Source organism: Rattus rattus, chromosome 3 (assembly GCF_011064425.1).
Source record: "Rattus rattus isolate New Zealand chromosome 3, Rrattus_CSIRO_v1, whole genome shotgun sequence".
Taxonomy (NCBI): Eukaryota; Metazoa; Chordata; class Mammalia; order Rodentia; family Muridae; genus Rattus; species Rattus rattus.
The window spans coordinates 157,748,545-157,768,059 of NC_046156.1; the positions used below are offsets into that span (position 1 = coordinate 157,748,545).

At 45.9% G+C, this 19,515-nt stretch overlaps 1 protein-coding gene across 1 annotated transcript in view; it reads right to left on the bottom strand.

Annotated features, from left to right (window-relative positions):
- Positions 1-1,230: 1,230 nt before the first annotated feature.
- The window catches only part of LOC116895980 (baculoviral IAP repeat-containing protein 1f-like), a 28,065-nt gene continuing 9,780 nt past the window's right edge, over positions 1,231-19,515 (bottom strand). The window contains 10 exon segments of the mRNA XM_032897016.1: positions 1,231-1,312; positions 1,314-1,358; positions 1,360-1,487; positions 1,489-1,594; positions 1,596-1,626; positions 10,677-10,841; positions 12,872-12,958; positions 13,267-13,419; positions 15,333-15,500; positions 17,310-19,418. Coding sequence (XP_032752907.1) covers positions 1,231-1,312; positions 1,314-1,358; positions 1,360-1,487; positions 1,489-1,594; positions 1,596-1,626; positions 10,677-10,841; positions 12,872-12,958; positions 13,267-13,419; positions 15,333-15,500; positions 17,310-19,418 — 3,074 coding nt within the window.

Here is a 19,515-nt window from a genome sequence, read left to right on the forward strand (position 1 = left end):
GTTTTACATTTTCTTATATGGAGAAGGTGGTTGAATGCAGGTAAACATGGTGCTGGGCAGGAGGCTGAGAGTTCTACATCTGCTACAGTGGCAGGCAGCAGGAAAGGGAAAAAAAGAGAGAGAGAGGAGAGAGAGAGAGAGAGAGAGAGAGAGAGAGAGGAGAGAGAGAGAAGAGAGCCTTGGCCTGGCCTTAGCATTTGAAATTCAAAAGCTACACTACTAATGACACAAGACCTGTGGTCATACCTATAACAAAGGCCACACCTCTAATAATGTCACTTCTTAATGACCAACCATTCACATATATGAGACTGTGGTAGCCATTCCTATTCAATCGCGGAAGAGTTAGAAACCACAGACCAAAGACCATGAATTCCAAGAAAATCAGAAGGCTGTTACAGCACATGCCAAACTCAAAAAGTCCTATAAAACAAAGCAGGAATCAAAAAAGGCAGTTTTTTCTAAGTCCAATACCTTCCCTCCTGTTGGCAATACTCACCGGTCAACAACAGCCACTCCAAGGCTAATGAATAGCAAAAGCTTCTACAAAGACCTCATGAGCATCTCCTGGAGAGAGAGGTTTGCACCCTGTGATAAAGTTCACCTCGCTTCCTCATGTAAGACTGACTAATCTATAAACAGGCGGGTATATCCTCCACCCAATACTCCTGCCCATGTTTTGCTTTCCATGGATCAGGGTTCCTTCTGCCAGCCATTCCTGTTGGACCTTGGTAAAGGAAGGTTCCCCTGTATCAACTTGAAGGAGGAGCATACAAGGACTGATAAGGCACTGTTTATTATAGCTCCCTAAGTTCAGTGATGAGCATGCAGATTTTTAAAAAATTATTGGCCTTAGGATATTGGCAGGTTTAGAGCACCCTGCTTTTTACTGAGGACTAAGGTGTGGTGCCCAGTGAAAGGAAACCTTTGAACTATCTATAACCCAGGACCAGGACAGCTCAACACACTTTTACAACCTATGCACGACATGTAGTGTACAGCTATAAATGCAGGCAGAAACATATATCCATAAGAAAGGGAAATTTCCAGTCTACACAGTTGCTAAGTATTCTTTTAACAGGATGGTTAGTTGGTGTCTTTATCAGAGACAGGACCTGCTATGCGACCCAGGCTGGTCAGAACTTCATGATTCTCCCACTTCAGTATTAAATGCTGAAAAGTACAGGTGTGTATCCTCACGCAAAGCTAAAAGCAAAGTATTTTAGGAAGTCAGGTATTTGGAACTGCAGCCTTCAGGAGCTTCCTTTTACTCCTGACAACAGGAGAGAACGGGACTATCCATTTCAGAAGATAGTCAGCGTTTGGACTGAGGGGTCTTTCCCTTCACGCCATTAACACTTTATGTCCTCTTCATCCAGCAGCCAACTGAGCATCCCCAGCCTGGTGAGGCTGGGCAGTCGGGACACACACTGACCCAGAGCCTTAACGGTGCTGGCCTGAACTTGGATGCATTCTGGGATATGCCTGCCAGATGTTCAGCTCTTGCAAGTTTGGCAGGTTGTCCAGGGCTTGAAAGAAATTTCTGTATCCTTCCTCAGTAATCTTGTGATTCATTGAAAGATCTAAGTTCTCAGTTTCTGAAACCTCCGCTAGTTGCCACCCTGGCTGGAAAACAAAACACTCATGAGAACAGAATCCTGAGGGTGTCAGTAATGCTGCCAAGTTATTGGAACTACTCCCAAACCCCAACAATGAAAATGGTACATGCTCTACACGATGTTTTAGAGATCAGATTTTGAAAGCACCAAGCAGCTGCCTGGTTGATAAGAAACCTCCCGGCCAAACAGAAAGGGGGAAGCAGACAGCAGGAAGCCAAGCACAGAGAGTTGCAGCTGTCTAGGCAATGTGGACTTCTCTTCTGTCTCATGGAAGGACATATGTCAAGGCAGAGACAGCTATGGACCAGGGTTAGTGCAGGGAACTGAGAAATTGTGGCATCAGTGTCTCCTTTGTGCAGAGAAGGGAAGGTGACCGTCCTAAAAGCTTGTCCTCACACAGAGTCCTCCATCTATATCTCAGAAGGGACTCCCTGTTACTGAGAGCAGGGCTCTGAAGAAAATGGAGCCAGGCTCATGGTGACTTTGGAAATGAACACCTAGTAGGGCTTTGGTTTTGTTTTTCACTATCTGACCACTTTGGTCTACTATGGGGAAGGCTAGGGTAGATTTTACTCAGAATCATGTTGTAGCTTGAGGGTAAAGACAGAGGCCCTAAGAAAGTGTTTCTTCTGTGTCCTGAATAAGGATCTTCTGTGACAGTCAGGAGGTTTTCTTCATTCCCTGAATGAATGCGCTTCTGAGAGGATCAGAGAACAGCTCAGCCCTCCCCACCCATGGCCTGCTGTCCCCTGCTTTTCTTGATTCTGCACATCGCATTATGTCATCATCTGATGCTCTGGTGTGTGTAAGTGCAGTTGCCTGGCAGTAAAATTGAAACGTTGGCCAAGAGTAAGCGGTCAGTTGTCTGTGGGCAGATGGACACTGTTCCACACTGAGATGGCTCAGCAGGTGAGGGCAGCTTCTGGACAAGCCTGAGGACCTGGGTTATTCTTGGGACAACACATGCATTCTCTCTTTTGTCCTTCTTCCCACTGTCCCATGCTTCCTCCTCCCTCCTTCCTTTCTCCCTCCCTCTGTCCATCTCTCCATCTCCCTTGTTGTTAGTTTGGACAGTGGTCTCAGGCTGACCTTGAATTTGATTGCAGCTGAGCATGACCTTGAACTCTGGATCTTTTTCCTCAGTCTCCCCACATCTGGGACTCCAGACATAATCATTTCCACACCAGCTAACTCCTTTTGTCTTGCTTGAGAGAGGGTCTCACTGTGCTGCCCAGGGCAGCCTGTTACTGGCTGTGTAGGTCAGGCTGCCCTGGACCCCACAGAGATCTGCCTTCTTCTGCTTCTTTGGTACTGAGCATGAAGCCATGCACTGCCACTGTGGGATGATGTCACAGGTGAGGCAGGCACAAGATAGAAGGAGGCCTCTCATTGGACGAGAAGGAAGGATGGGTGGGAGAAAAAGTTTGAAGGAAGAAGAGGAGACTGGAACAAAAGTTGACTAGAGAAGCCATGGAGAGAACATGGAGGCTGACGTTAAGATTCCACTCTGTGTATTTACAGGTTGTTATGAATGCTCTTAAGGGATGGATGTGCACAGGGCTTTGTATGTTTAGGTGGGCAATTTTATCTTATCAATTGGATGAGAGGTTATTGTGTTGTGTGTTCTTTCGTGTGCAGATTTAAGTGTAAGGGAGTGTGGGGTGGCTGGTCTGGGCCCCCACGGAATTGGAACGTGTGTTTCTGGCAAGATATCTACCAGATACCTTGGGGCACTGCGGTGATGGTCCTAGTGGAGATAAACGATACCCTTTTGGTTTTTATATTTTTACAACAACAGACCACTTCCAGCCTAGATTAGATTTTTAAAACCTAGCAATCTACATGTACAACTTAAATGGTGGGGCATAGGAAGGCTAAAAGTAAAAGGCAGGAAGAGGACGTGAACATGATGCTGGGCACCTATATTAATACACAGGAAGTGAGCATGGGCAGGCAGTGCCACCACAGGTAAAGCACACTCATCTACTGGAAATGGATACTGCTGAGTGCATCTCCATTCCCACGCTGGAAATTTAAACACATCCTCTGGGATTATAGTGTAAGGAATGGACCTGTCGCCAGGTCGTGACATGCCATCAGCTACTCCTTTAAGGGCTAATCATGTGGGGGACCTGGCTGGGAGAGCATCCTTAGGAAGATGAGTTCAGCTAAGGTAATTTCGTTTTCTTCACAGAATTCCCAACCTCTAGTGCACTGTCCATGAGCCAGCCTTCCGTGGGTTAGATGACCCTACATGCCATTCTGAGGCCCATCTCAGAAATGCATGACCATTTCTTTTTTCCCCCTCTTCTGTCTTTTTATTTGAGACGTTGGTTAATCTGAAAGATAATCCTCAACTCCTCACTAAGGCTTTGGGTTGTCTCACCCATGAGATCCACCAAGTGCCTGAACTGCAAGGGATTGACAGTATCTCTTAGAGACAGAATGGGGAGCAGCCCCTGGTGAGGCTGAAAGCTGGCACAACACTATGAAGAGGTTTGATCCTTTTTCTTGGTTTATGACCCAAGTCTCCTGTAACCCGGTCTGGATTTGAACCTGCTATCTAGCCAAGGAATTTTTGAACCTCTCAAGAGTTCAACTATAGGCATGTAGCACATCAACCCCCACCCCAAAGCGGTTTTCATCAATCTATGTGATATAACTCAAGATTCTACCCCTAGTGGTACCTAGACGCATCCATCCTATGAGAATGGTCTCAGAAGCCCTTCATAGGAACTGACTGCTAGAAACAGTTCAAGTGCCCATTGAATGGGCACACAGGGCAGAAAGGTCAGTAACTGAGTATGCCCAGCAGTAAGGTCAATGCTCTATAGTCACATGTGCTACACTGCACACAAGGCACAATCACAATGCTCTATAGTCACATGTGCTACACTGCACACAAGGCACAATCACAATGCTCTATAGTCACATGTGCTACTGTGCACAAGGCACAGATCACAATGCTCTATAGTCACATGTACTACACTGCACACAAGGCACAATCACAATGCTCTATGGCCACATGTGCCACACTGCACACAAGGCACAGTCATGCTCTATAGTCACATGCCTACACTGCACACAAGGCACAGTCACAATGCTCTATAGTTACATGTGCTGCACACAAGGCACAGTCACAATGCTCTATAGTCACATGTGCACACTGCACAAAGGCACAATCACAATGCTCTATAGCCACATGTGCTACACTGCACACAAGGCACAATCACAATGCTCTATGGCCACATGTGCTACACTGCACACAAGGCACAGTCACAATGCTCTATAGTCACATGTGCTACACTGCACACAAGGCACAGTCACAATGCTCTATAGTCACATGTGCTACTGTGCACACAAGGCATAGTCACAATGCTCTATAGTCACATGTGCTACACTGCACACAAGGCACAATCACAATGCTCTATAGTCACATGTGCTATACTGCACACAAGGCACAATCACAATGCTCTATAGTCACATGTGCTACACTGCACACAAGGCACAATCCAATGCTCTATAGTCACATGTGCTACACTGCACAAGGCACAGTCCAATGCTCTATAGTCACATGTGCTACTGTGCACACTGATCAATGCTCTATGGCCAATACATGTGCTACTGTGCACACAAGGCACAATCCACAATGCTCTATGTGCACACACAGTGCACAAGGCACAGTCACAATGCTGCTCTATAGTTACATGTGCTACACTGCACACAAGGCACAGTCACAATGCTCTATAGTCACATGTGCTACACTGCACACAAGGCACAGTCACAATGCTCTATAGCCACATGTGCTACACTGCACACAAGGCACAATCACAATGCTCTATAGCCACATGTGCTACACTGCACACAAGGCACAGTCCATGTTATGGCCACATGTGCTGCACTGCACACAAGGCACAATCACATGCTCTATAGCCACATGTGCTACTGTGCACACAAGGCACAATCACAATGCTCTATAGTCACATGTGCTACTGTGCACACACGCCCAATCACAATGCTCTATAGTCACATGTGCTACACTGCACACAAGGCACAGTCACAATGCTCTATAGTCACATGTGCTACACTGCACACAAGGCACAGTCACAATGCTCTATAGTCACATGTGCTACACTGCACACAAGGCACAATCACAATGCTCTATAGCCACATGTGCTACACTGCACACAAGGCACAGTCACAATGCTCTATAGTCACATGTGCTACACACTGCACAAGGCACAGTCACAATGCTCTATATCACATGTGCACTGTGCACACAAGGCACAGTCACAATGCTCTATAGTCACATGTGCTATACTGCACACAAGGCACAATCACAATGCTCTATAGTCACATGTGCTACACTGCACACAAGGCACAATCACAATGCTCTATAGTCACATGTGCTACACTGCACACAAGGCACAGTCACAATGCTCTATAGTCACATGTGCTACACTGCACACAAGGCACAGTCACAATGCTCTATAGCCACATGTGCTACTGTGCACACAAGGCACAATCACAATGCTATAGTCACATGTGCTACACTGCACACAAGGCACAGTCACAATGCTCTATAGTCACATGTGCTACTGTGCACACAAGGCACAATCACAATGCTCTATAGTCACATGTGCTACACTGCACACAAGGCACAGTCACAATGCTCTATAGTCACATGTGCTACACTGCACACAAGGCACAATCACAATGCTCTATAGTCACATGTGCTACACTGCACACAAGGCACAATCACAATGCTCTATAGTCACATGTGCTACTGTGCACACAAGGCACAATCACAATGCTCTATAGTCACATGTGCTACACTGCACACAAGGCACAATCACAATGCTCTATAGTCACATGTGCTACACTGCACACAAGGCACAGTCACAATGCTCTATAGTCACATGTGCTACACTGCACACAAGGCACAATCACAATGCTCTATAGTCACATGTGCTACACTGCACACAAGGCACAGTCACAATGCTCTATAGTCACATGTGCTACTGTGCACACAACACAGTGTCATAGTCACATGTGCCACACTGCACACAAGGCACAATCTATAGTCACATGTGCTACACTGCACACAAGACACAGTCACAATGCTCTATAGTCACATATGCTACACTGCACACAAGGCACAGTCACAATGCTCTATAGTCACATGTGCTACACTGCACACACAAGGCACAGTCTCACATGTGCTACACTGCACACAAATCACATGTGCTACACTGCACACAAGGCACAATCACAATGCTCTATAGTCACATGTGCTACACTGCACACAAGGCACAATCTATAGTCACAATGCTCTATAGTCACATGTGCTACACTGCACACAAGGCACAATCACAATGCTCTATAGTCACATGTGCTACACTGCACACAAGGCACAGTCACAATGCTCTATGGTCACATGTGCTACACTGCACACAAGGCACAGTCACAATGCTCTATAGTCACATGTGCTACACTGCACACAAGGCACAATCACAATGCTCTATAGTCACATGTGCTACACTGCACACAAGGCACAGTCACAATGCTCTATAGTCACATGTGCTACACTGCACACAAGGCACAATCACAATGCTCTATGGCACATGTGTACACTGCACACAAGGCACAATCACAATGCTCTATAGTCACATGCTACACTGCACACAAGGCACAGTCCAATGCTCTATAGCCCATGTGCTACACTGCACACAAGGCACAATCCACAATGCTCTATAGTCACATGTGCTACACTGCACACAAGGCACGGTCACAATGCTCTATAGTCACATGTGCTACTGTGCACACAAGGCATAGTCACAATGCTCTATAGTCACATGTGCTACACTGCACACAAGGCACAGTCACAATGCTCTATAGTCACATGTGCTACACTGCACACAAGGCACAGTCACAATGCTCTATAGTCACATGTGCTATACTGCACACAAGGCACAGTCACAATGCTCTATAGTCACATGTGCTACACTGCACACAAGGCACAATCACAATGCTCTATAGTCACATGTGCTACACTGCACACAAGGCACAGTCACAATGCTCTATAGTCACATGTGCTACTGTGCACACAAGGCACAGTCACAATGCTCTATAGTCACATGTGCTACACTGCACACAAGGCACAATCACACTGGAGACTGCACACAAGGCACAGTCACAATGCTCTATAGTTACATGTGCTACACTGCACACAAGGCACAATCACAATGCTCTATAGTCACATGTGCTACACTGCACACAAGGCACAGTCACAATGCTCTATAGCCACATGTGCTACACTGCACACAAGGCACAATCACAATGCTCTATAGCCACATGTGCTACACTGCACACAAGGCACAATCACAATGCTCTATAGCCACATGTGCTACACTGCACACAAGGCACAATCACAATGCTCTATAGTCACATGTGCTACACTGCACACAAGGCACAATCACAATGCTCTATGGCCACATGTGCTACACTGCACACAAGGCACAGTCACAATGCTCTATAGTCACATGTGCTACACTGCACACAAGGCACAGTCACAATGCTCTATAGTCACATGTGCTACACTGCACACAAGGCACAGTCACAATGCTCTATAGTCACATGTGCTACACTGCACACAAGGCACAATCACAATGCTCTATAGTCACATGTGCTACACTGCACACAAGGCACAGTCACAATGCTCTATAGTCACATGTGCTACTGTGCACACAAGGCACAGTCACAATGCTCTATAGCCACATGTGCTACTGTGCACACAAGGCACAATCACAATGCTCTATAGCCACATGTGCTACTGTGCACACAAGGCACAATCACAATGCTCTATAGTCACATGTGCTACACTGCACACAAGGCACAGTCACAATGCTCTATAGTCACATGTGCTACACTGCACACAAGGCACAGTCACAATGCTCTATAGCCACATGTGCTACAGTGCACACAAGGCACAATCACAATGCTCTATAGCCACATGTGCTACTGTGCACACAAGGCACAATCACAATGCTCTATGGCCACATGTGCTACAGTGCACACAAGGCACAGTCACAATGCTCTATGGTCACATGTGCTACACTGCACACAAGGCACAGTCACAATGCTCTATAGTCACATGTGCTACACTGCACACAAGGCACAGTCACAATGCTCTATAGTCACATGTGCTACACTGCACACAAGGCACAATCACAATGCTCTATAGCCACATGTGCTACACTGCACACAAGGCACAGTCACAATGCTCTATAGTCACATGTGCTACACTGCACACAAGGCACAGTCACAATGCTCTATAGTCACATGTGCTACACTGCACACAAGGCACAGTCACAATGCTCTATAGTCACATGTGCTACACTGCACACAAGGCACAGTCACAATGCTCTATAGTCACATGTGCTACTGTGCACACAAGGCACAGTCACAATGCTCTATAGTCACATGTGCTACACTGCACACAAGGCACAGTCACAATGCTCTATAGTCACATGTGCTACACTGCACACAAGGCACAGTCACAATGCTCTATAGTCACATGTGCTACACTGCACACAAGGCACAGTCACAATGCTCTATAGTCACATGTGCTACACTGCACACAAGGCACAATCACAATGCTCTATAGTCACATGTGCTACACTGCACACAAGGCACAGTCACAATGCTCTATAGTCACATGTGCTACACTGCACACAAGGCACAGTCACAATGCTCTATAGTCACATGTGCTACACTGCACACAAGGCACAGTCACAATGCTCTATAGTCACATGTGCTACACTGCACACAAGGCACAGTCACAATGCTCTATAGCCACATGTGCTACACTGCACACAAGGCACAATCACAATGCTCTATAGTCACATGTGCTACACTGCACACAAGGCACAATCACAATGCTCTATAGTCACATGTGCTACACTGCACACAAGGCACAGTCACAATGCTCTGTAGTCACATGTGCTACACTGCACACAAGGCACAGTCACAATGCTCTGTAGTCACATGTGCTACACTGCACACAAGGCACAGTCACAATGCTCTATAGTCACATGTGCTACACTGCACACAGGCACAAACACAATCTAGGGTAAAAGGAAAATAGCCCAAGCAGGCTGATCGTATAGGATTCCCTCATGTGAAATGGCAAATGTAGCTGCAGGTGTCTGGAGAAAGGAAGCAGCTTGGGTTCGGGGTGACCTAACCTGGTTGACTGCTACACTGACTTGGATAACAAAGCAGGAACATGAGCAGGAAGTGGACATAGCTTTACATTTCACCACACTACACCTGTCGTGTCAGTATTCAGTTGGGTAAGAGTGGATCTGGCCAGGGGTCTGAAACACCAAGTGTGAAGACACAGATGTTACTAGGCTGTGGTGCAGTGGCAGAACACTGCTGTAGTGTATGTGTGAGGCCCTGGGAAACAAACCCAGAGACTGGATGCTTCTACACCTCTCTGTCTCTCTCGGTCTCTCTGTCTCTGTCTCTCTGTCTCTGTCTCTGTCTCTGTCTCTCTGTCTCTGTCTCTGTCTCTCTGTCTCTGTCTCTATATCTCTCTCTGTCTCTCTCTGTCTCTGTCTCTCTCTGTCTCTGTCTCTCTGTCTCTCTATCTCTGTCTCTCTATATCTCTCTCTGTCTCTCTCTGTCTCTGTCTCTCTGTCTCTATGTATCTCTCTGTCTCTGTCTCTCTCTGTTTTTCTCTGTCTCTGTCTCTCTGTCTCTGTCTCTCTATATCTCTCTGTCTCTCTCTGTCTCTGTCTCTCTCTGTCTCTCTCTGTCTCTGTCTCTCTGTCTGTCTGTCTGTCTCTCTCTCTCTCTCTCTCTCACACACACACAAACACACACACACACACACACACACCCTAATTTGACAAATATAAAAGACACTGACCCTCCCCATCAGACCAGGATGAATCTACACGTGCAGAAGAGCTGAGAGGAAGCAGGTGAAGGCAGCTCCATGGATGCCACAGCTTCCACACAAGGGAACCCTGTTCTCAGAGGGAAACTCACCAACTTCAGTCACACTGTCATCGTCCAAGACGTGGTGAAAGGCGAGAACTCGGAGACAGGGTAGCTGCAGACACTGCTGGACAATAAGTTTGGCCACTTGGTGAATCCCGTCCCCCTTGGGAAGGTGCAGTTCCTCCAGCTTCCTGAGAGAACCCAGAGCCTGGGCTGTGGGAGACACAAGGAAGCCATCCTTGGGAGTTGCTCCATCATGAGAGCCAATGACTTACACACTCTGTAGTGTAGGAGGCAACACCTAGCCAAGGCCCCCTTCATCCCTGTCCTGTCCAAGGGCAGGAGAAGGGGCCAGCACACAGCAGCTCCCTGCTGACCTCTACCACTGTTTCCTCCATCCTCCCCCAACCTGTCCCTTGATCCAAATCCAGGCTGCCTCTCCCTGTCTACTCTGTCATCTGAATTGGCGTCCCCACTGGAGGTCCCTCTCCTAGCTGCACAGTGCCTTCAGACCCCTCCCTTCCATCCCACCTCCAGCCATCACTTCTAGGACATCTGCCCTCCTCAGTAAATCATGGTCTGCTACTCTGACAGCTTCTCACCATGTACCCTAAGCATGACATTCTGCAGATCACGTGATCAACAGTCTCTACTTCTGTGCCTTTGTAGAAACTATTTAGAGGACTCTGTAGCGTGAGTCAATGTTCTGGACCTGCCTTTCACTTTCCTCTTTCCAGTTTCTTTACAGACTCTTGTTTTGTTAGAAATGATAGAATTTATTTAGAACTCAAGTCCACGGATTGGGGAGTTGGCTCAGTGATACAGTGCTTGCCCAGAGTGCTGGATTCCATGGCAACACACACACACACACACACACACACACACACACACACACACACACACACACACACACACACACACATACACACACACAATGAGTTGCTGTCTCTATAGGAAACTCAGGTTTTCCTTAGGAACAACATGGTCTGCAAAACATTATGAAGATACAGCTCTGAAGATGCATCTGCAGTTTCCCCTGTCCCTTTATTTAACCTGCCAAGAGTAATTTCCATGTAAACTCATTACTTTCTCAAAAGTGTATTAAGTCCAAAGTATTTGAAATTTGGGGCAGGGTAGCACTGACTGCTCTTCCAGAGAACCTGGTTTCAATTTCCAGCAGCTACATGGCCGCTCACAACTGTCTGAAACTCAAGTTCCCAACACAGACAAACATGCACACAAAACATAAGTGCACATGAAATAAAAATAAATAAAGCATTTAAAAGTAGTGAAAAATCTCTGTGTACTTATAATGGTAATAATTCTGAGTCGGTGTTTGTAAACTGTGTGTGTGTGTGTGTGTGTGTGTGTGTGTGTGTGTGTGTGTGTGTGTGAAGCTCAGAGAACAATAACTATGAATCAGTTTTTCTTTCTACTATGCTTGTCCTGGGAATAAAATTCAAGGCTTCCAGCTCGGCATCAAGGTTGTGGAATGCTCTAAGCCAATTTTTCCAGACATGAACTTTTTTGAATTATGTTGATGCTGAATGTGTACAGACATTGCCACGGTGTCATAGTCCTTGAACGACGCTGTTTAGGTAGGCAATCTAGAGATGGCTTAAAGAATACAGAGGATGTAGGGTCATATGCAAACACTGTACCGTTTTATATCATGTACTTAAGCATCTTCTAATGTTGGTACCAGCAGAGGAGTCCCAGAACCAATTGCCATGGATGTTGTACTGGTGGTCTGATGTCAACTTGACACAAGCCAGAATCATTTTGGAAGAGGGATCCTCAACTGAGAAAATGCTTCCACCAGACTGTATTGTGGACCAGCCTGTGGTGCACTTTCTTGACTGATGAGCGAGGACAGCACCGGGACAGGTGGTCATGGTGCTGTAGGGAAGCAGGCTGAGGCATCCATAATGAAAGAGCCGATGAGTTGCAGCCTCTGCTTCAGGTCCTGACTTCAGGTTCCTGCCCTGATTTCTCAAGGCGATGGAGTGTGCCTGACAGCTGTAACCTGAAATAAACCCTTCCCTCTCCAAGCTGCTTTTGGTCCTGGTGCTTTTTCACAACAATAGAAAACCTAGCCAGTAGTCCAGGGACAAACATTCAAACCTGCTTTATTGTTGGGTGACAGGAAAAGAAAGAAGAGGAGAAGAAGTAGAAGGAGGAGGAGGAGAAGGAGGAAGAGACAAAGAATAAAGTAAGAAACGCTGTTTCATAAATAAACTTACCAAACATTTCTGATGTTTCCTTATCTGGGAATTGTTGGCCTTTAAGATTCAATATCTTCAGAAAAACAAAATTTGGCAACAAGGTGACTGGTAAAAGGAAATAAAATTAAGTTAGGTCAGACACATTTCCTATGACACAGAGGAGAACCATTGAAATAGAGTTTTTCAAAAGGTGATATCACATTCAGACTGAATCACTAAGACTAAGGAGAGGACGAAACTATGCAAATGAAATGTTTAAACTGTAGTTTACTAACTGTAGCTCATTCATTGTTGTTAGAGCCTCGCTGAGGATCCGATGTCCTCACAGTTCCCATGACATCAGTGGCATTTATCCTCGAGTATTTAATGACTCTGCACAGGAGCATCTGAAGTCAAGGCTGTACAGTTCTTACCAAACGGCATGGCTTCAAAGCATCGTCCAGAAAACTCAATCTCTCTGAGTTTCTTGCAGGAAGCAAGCGCAGACATGAGAGACTCACAGTTTGAAAGGAAATCACATTTCAGGTGGATATCATGCAGATTTGGAGAGTTCTGAATCAATTTAACTGGAAAAGAGGAAGGATATTTAGGAATTAGAGAAGGCTGCAAATTTTTATCAGATGGGTTTTCGACCCATCAGCTGCAGCCACACCGATTAAACAGGCAGTAACACAGTGGCACAGCTTCTTGATGTCAGACTACATCCACTGGGCTTGTGCTCAACTTCCACAGCTGACTAGTGAGCAGACAACCTGGGGCAAGTTCCTGACCTTCTCTGGATCAGCTTTCTGTTCTCAAATTTCAAAATAAGGGCTTACCACAGGGTAAGTACAACCTCAGTCACAGACATGGTAAATGTTCCCTCGAGTATTTCAGAAGAGTCCAAGAGATTCCCCCAAACAATACAGGCTTTGGCTGTTGTTCTTGGTTTGCTCCCAGAACTTGGCAGAAAGACGCTGCTGTTAAAGACACCTCACTTCTCCACAGCCCTTGGACGGACCAGAGCAGAACAGACCTGAAAACCTCCTTCCTGATGATTAGTATTCTCCCTCGCCTCTGTCTGCCCCTCCTCTCTCTCCCTCTCTCTGTGCCTCCCTTCCCCCCAGCCTCATGAAGAAGTAGTCATGAGTTGGAGGAAGGATGAGCAAAAATGGTGTAAACATAGCAGCGATGCTTGAAATTCTAAAAAAAAAAAATAATAATTCTTTTAAAATAAGGGCTTGGTAAAGCCTCCTTCAGCTTTTCACCCTATCTCTGTGTTTGTATACTACATTTATGAATAAAAATACCATACAAAGTACTATAGAAGGAAGAATAATTCCATAGCATAAAATTTTTTATTTAAAATTTTTATTCCATGTAATTGTGTGTGTGTGTGTGTGGGGGTGTGTGGGTGTGTGTGTGTATGTGCTTGCTAATGCACTCCCAAAACTATTTTGGTTTTTGGTTTTTGTTCTGTGAGACAGTGCCTCACGCTGCAGCTCAGACTGATCTAGAATTCACCGGTTTTGAATTTGAGCCACCCTCCCACTTCGGTTCTCACGGGCTAGGGTTTCAGGTGTGGAGCACCATGCCATCTTCAATGGCCTTTGGCTTGTCACTTCTAGGTTCACTTAGTCTTCAGTGCTCCCCAAATCAAGGGGCTTAGCATATTTTAAAGCATTTTTCTAAATGACATATTTCAGAAACATGGTTGCATGTTCCTCCACCATACACGAGGAAAAAAATGGGGAAATGTTCAGAGTGCTACCAGTAAGATTTCCTTCTCCCTCGGCAAGCAGATGTGTAAGTGGTGGTGTAAGAACAACTTAAAATTGAAATAAAAGAACTCTACACATAATTTTGGGGGAAAAGATGAAGAAGAGGAGGAGGAAGAGGGGGAGGATGAGGTGGAGAGGAAAACCGTACCATTTGAGGTAAGTTGAGATGTTCAGCAATGAAGGCCAGGAATATAGCAGAAAGCAATTGCACAATACCGGGTCAGGGCAGAGGAAAAGTTGCTTCAGAAGAAGAGGAAGAAAGTCCAATTGTCAAGAAAATGGTGCTTGGAAAAGAGGTAGAAAGAACAGAAGGAAAGTTTATGTTTCCCTGAGCGTGCAGAAACGTTTCAGGTTTATCACAACTGGATGCACAGCCGTGGCTACATAAGCAATGGCCTCTCAGAGCTGAAGAGACTGGAGGAACTCACTTAGCATCTCTCTCTATGACCTACTGCCCCCAGATGCACAGTGACCACCACACAGTACCCTCCCTCGCACAGTGAAGAGCGAATTGTTTGTGAAGTGTTCAGAACAGTACTTAGCTTATACTAAAAACTCAAGATTTACAATAAGTTTCCAAGGAAAGGTGCTTCTCCCACAGTTCATGATGTCAGGCCCAGGGAAGTTTGAACAAACAATGACTGAATGGTTCTAACAATTACTAGCCAAGTAGCGTTTCCATTTCACACGTGAACTGGAGATCCAAGCACCGTCCTTACCTAGTTTGGAGAGGTCAGACTCTGTGAAGGTGTGGATGGATAACTTCTCCATGTGATGGAGGTTTGGGAACTCTCCTGGAAGGACTGAGAGCACGTCCTGTGTGCCATCTAGTCTCACAGACAGTTCTTTCAGGCCTAGGAACTTGTCCAAGTTATGGAAGAGCTGATCTGGAAAGCAGTACATAGTTTCCATCACTCAAGAGCTCCAAGTGTAAGTTCTCAAGGTGCTGTGATCGTCAACCATATTCATGCTCCCAAGATGGAGCTCTCTGACATCCTAACATCTGTGTAGAAGCACATCCATGAAGACACTGCCAGCTGCAGCATCTGCTGATCATGGAAGGACTCTAGGGGAAGCCCTGTGCTGGTCTCTGGGCTCACAGTAATAACTGGCACCTCCCTAACCAACAGTGCAGAACACCTGACTTTGTACATGCAAAAGCACATGCAGCTGGATTCCTGCTTCCAACTCATAACAGATAAATATTGGATTAAAGACACATGTATGAGCTAAAGCCATAGGACGATTACGAGAAAATGGGTAATATTCAGGACCTTGGACTTTATGGTGATGCATCTTTAGATACGTTTTAAAAAACAGTAGCAAAAAAATTTAGATATTGGGCAATATTTGGCTAGTATCTTGACTACCTTGAAAATTATTTAAAACCCAAATGACTGGGCACACCTGTGAGGGTTTTTTCCCTAATTAAAATTTTGAATTGGGAAGATCAACATCTACTATGGGCCTTTGAGGTGGGAAGATCCACCTTTACTCTGGACCATACATTCTCTGGCAAGCTGTATAAAGGACACGAGAGAAGGAAACTCTCTCTCTTCCTCTCTCTCTCTCCTGCTTGCTCTCCCTCTCACTAGCAACTCTATTCCCACACTGGCACTAGAGCATGCGTCTTCCAGCCTCATAGATTGAATACCCACTGGATTCATAGATGTCTGTTGTTTGACAGCTATTCTTGGACTAGTGGGACCACAGCCTGTAAACCATTCTAAGAAATTCCCTTTCTTTTTATACATAGCTTCATTCTGTAAATTCTCTACAAGTTCCTCTATCACAGACCCTGACTATTAAAGACCTTATCAAAATTAACAATTGTTCATGCATCAAAACACACACAAAGAGATGAAATGCCAATCTACGGAATGGGAGGAGGTGTATTTGAAACAACGTGACTGATAAAGGTTGATATAGATTTATTTTTGTCAGTCTGCAATGGAATCCAGAGTCTTGCACATGGTAGCCAAATACTCTGCCTATAACATACAGGTTTAAAGCCACCATACACAAAGACCTCCTAGAACAAAACACCAATGATTTGGTTTTATTCTGTTTGAGACAGTTTTGCTCCATAACCTTGCCTAGCACAGACTCATTATATGCCCCAAGCTGGTCTCAAAGTCAGAACAGCACTCTTCCCTACGTCCCTGGACTCCTGAGAGTGCAGAGATGAACTCCCATGGCTTGACATAAAGTTTAATGACAAGAATTCAAGAGCACTTCGTACACAGACACATGAAGAGTCTCAGTCAGGAGGAGAATGGAAATCTGAACTACAGGAGAGAAGACTGACTCACTAGACCATGTCCCAGACAAGTGAAGCGTAAGCGAAATGGTAGAGATGTGCAAAAACTGGACACTTGCACATTGCAAGTGGGAAAGTAAATGAGAGAGCACCCTGAGTGCAGATGATTCCCCAGCATCATCTACATGTAGTCTACCATTTACCACCAGCAAGCAATCCACACCCTTATAAGGGTCTTGAAAGATTAAATACTGGTAGTGATGTTTTCCTAGTGGTGTTTGAGTTATTAGAAACCCATTCTATGATCCAGGGCCTTTCACTGGTCCAAAAGAATGAAAGTGTTTCGATCTCTCCCATCTCGAGGTTTCCTTCATCTAAGCTGAGAATGAGAAGACAGTGTCAAGCAGAATGGTCATGGGAGTACACTCAGGGATACCTGGAATCTGGCTTGTTCCTGAGACCTCAAGAGACTGCAGGGCTGACAGGGTGAGAAGCAGCTCCTGTTCTGCTCTGCTGAGCTCCAGCCTGCACATGGAACACTTGGTGACAGAGGTCTTATTCAGCTCCAGAGCTGGGCGGATGCTTTCAAGAAAGCCACTGCTGTTGAATAAATGGAACTCAATGCTCTGTGTAGCTGAGAAGACTTCCATTAGGACATGGAGCAGAGCCTGGTCTGCCGGACCCATGTTGTTCACTCCAACGTCCAGCCTAGGGATCTTGTAAGGCTTGGGGGACAGTTTCCAGTACCCTTCACTGATGTCTGGGAGCACCCTGGGCCAGATATTTCCATAGTGTTTTATGATCTTCTCATCTTCAGCAAAATTTCTCTTCCATTCACTTATGTGCTCAAAGGCAGATGTGTACTCCTTATCTATAGCTGGTGGCTGTAAGTTTTCAAAATATGTCTTGAATGAATAATCCACATGAGATGAGATTTCATTTCCATTTATAGAAACCTTTAATCTCCCCAACAGTAACAGGCTTTCTGGGTGGTCCCAAAAGTACTGTGAATTCAGTACTCTCAAAGCCAGTGTTCTCCCTCGAAGGAACTGCAAAATAACTGGAGAGCATGCAGCAACTGTGTTGCTTTGATAAGCAAAGTTTAGGGCAATGTTCAATAAATGTTCTGAAAGGAATGAAGAGAAAGATTCAGGAGAATTTAGCCACAACCCTCTAACAAAATGCAACCACAGAAAAGTTTCTGGATGGAGCTTCATATAATCCTCATTTTCAGACATGTTCTCCAGGGACTCTTTCTCATCCACCAACTGAAGCAAATGAGATACAACTTTTGGCCCTGCCTTTGAGGAAGAGTGGTCGGAGACATACTGCAAAAATATGCCATAGGAGTTTATAGCCTTCAGAGGTGAGTTAATTTGTCTCAAATAATACAGTCCCAGATCTTGGTCTCCCTGCCTATCTGACCCCAGGAGTTCTGAGAGCCTCATGGCAGCAAGAAACTCTTGGAACAGAGGACTTAAAAACCGGTAGACTGGTCTCAGCCTCTGGGCGGTGAATTTGCTCATCAAGCAGGTGGTGAGCTCTTCATCTTCATCAACTCCTGCCTCTATGAGGTCATCACTACTGAACTCAAAGCTCGATGAGAAAAGCCCTGTCAAGGCCAGATGCCCACAGGAGGACATGGTGGCCTGGAGAGGCCTGGCTGTAGCTTTGTGCTTTAAGAACAGGTATTGCATATAGGACTTGAAAATGGTCACATCCTGAAAGGGCTGGTCAGATGGATTTTGAAGCCAGTCAGCGCATACTGCTGCCACAAAGAGAGGGGTTTTGTGAATTCCCTGTAAATCTGTATTATTTCCAAAGTAAATTATAAACTCTTCCACACGAATTATGTCATGTGAGAAGATCTTCTTTAATATATAGACAGTATTATAAAAGGGAAACTCTTTGATCTGTAGAACTGTATCTAGGTATGGGCGGATGTCCCTGACCTTGTTGGTATGGACGGCCATCAGTAAGCAGGTCCGTGACAAGTAGTTTTTGGTAATCAGTGTGTCTAGGGCTTGGGGAAGGGAGTCCATCCCACTGTAGTCATCCAACAGGAACAGGACCTGGTGTCGTAAGTGCTGGATGCCGCTGCTCAGGCTCACTTCACTGATGCATCCTCCTGCCTCTAGGAGCTGGGCACAGATGATGTCGGCCAGTCCCTGGTCTGCTCTGATGGAACGAAGGGAGAGGTAGAAGACCAGCTGGAACCTGTTCAACAGGGGACAGCATCCTGATGCCCAGAGGAAAGCTATCCTCTTCAGGAAGGTTGTCTTTCCACTGCCAGCTTCCCCCTCCACACACATGACAGAGCTAAGATTGGCGAAGACCTCGGGGATCGTCAGGGCCACTTGCACTGGCCGGCTGACGTGCTTTGAAATGAGGGACACCTCGCAGCCGAGCAAGTGGTCAGTGCCGAGGCTGGAATACGCCTCGGGCAGGTTCATGTGGCGGAAACTGGCTTTGGTGTAGGTGCCTCTCAGCTGCTCACTCAGACTCCTGGCCTCTTGAAACCACTGGGCTTCACTCTGACCCAAGTCTGCAGAGGGAAGAGAGGTACAGGTAGGTATACTTCAAATCTGTCTTATGGCTTTGCTTGTCAGCTAAGGGGACCCTCCTCCACTTCACATGACACC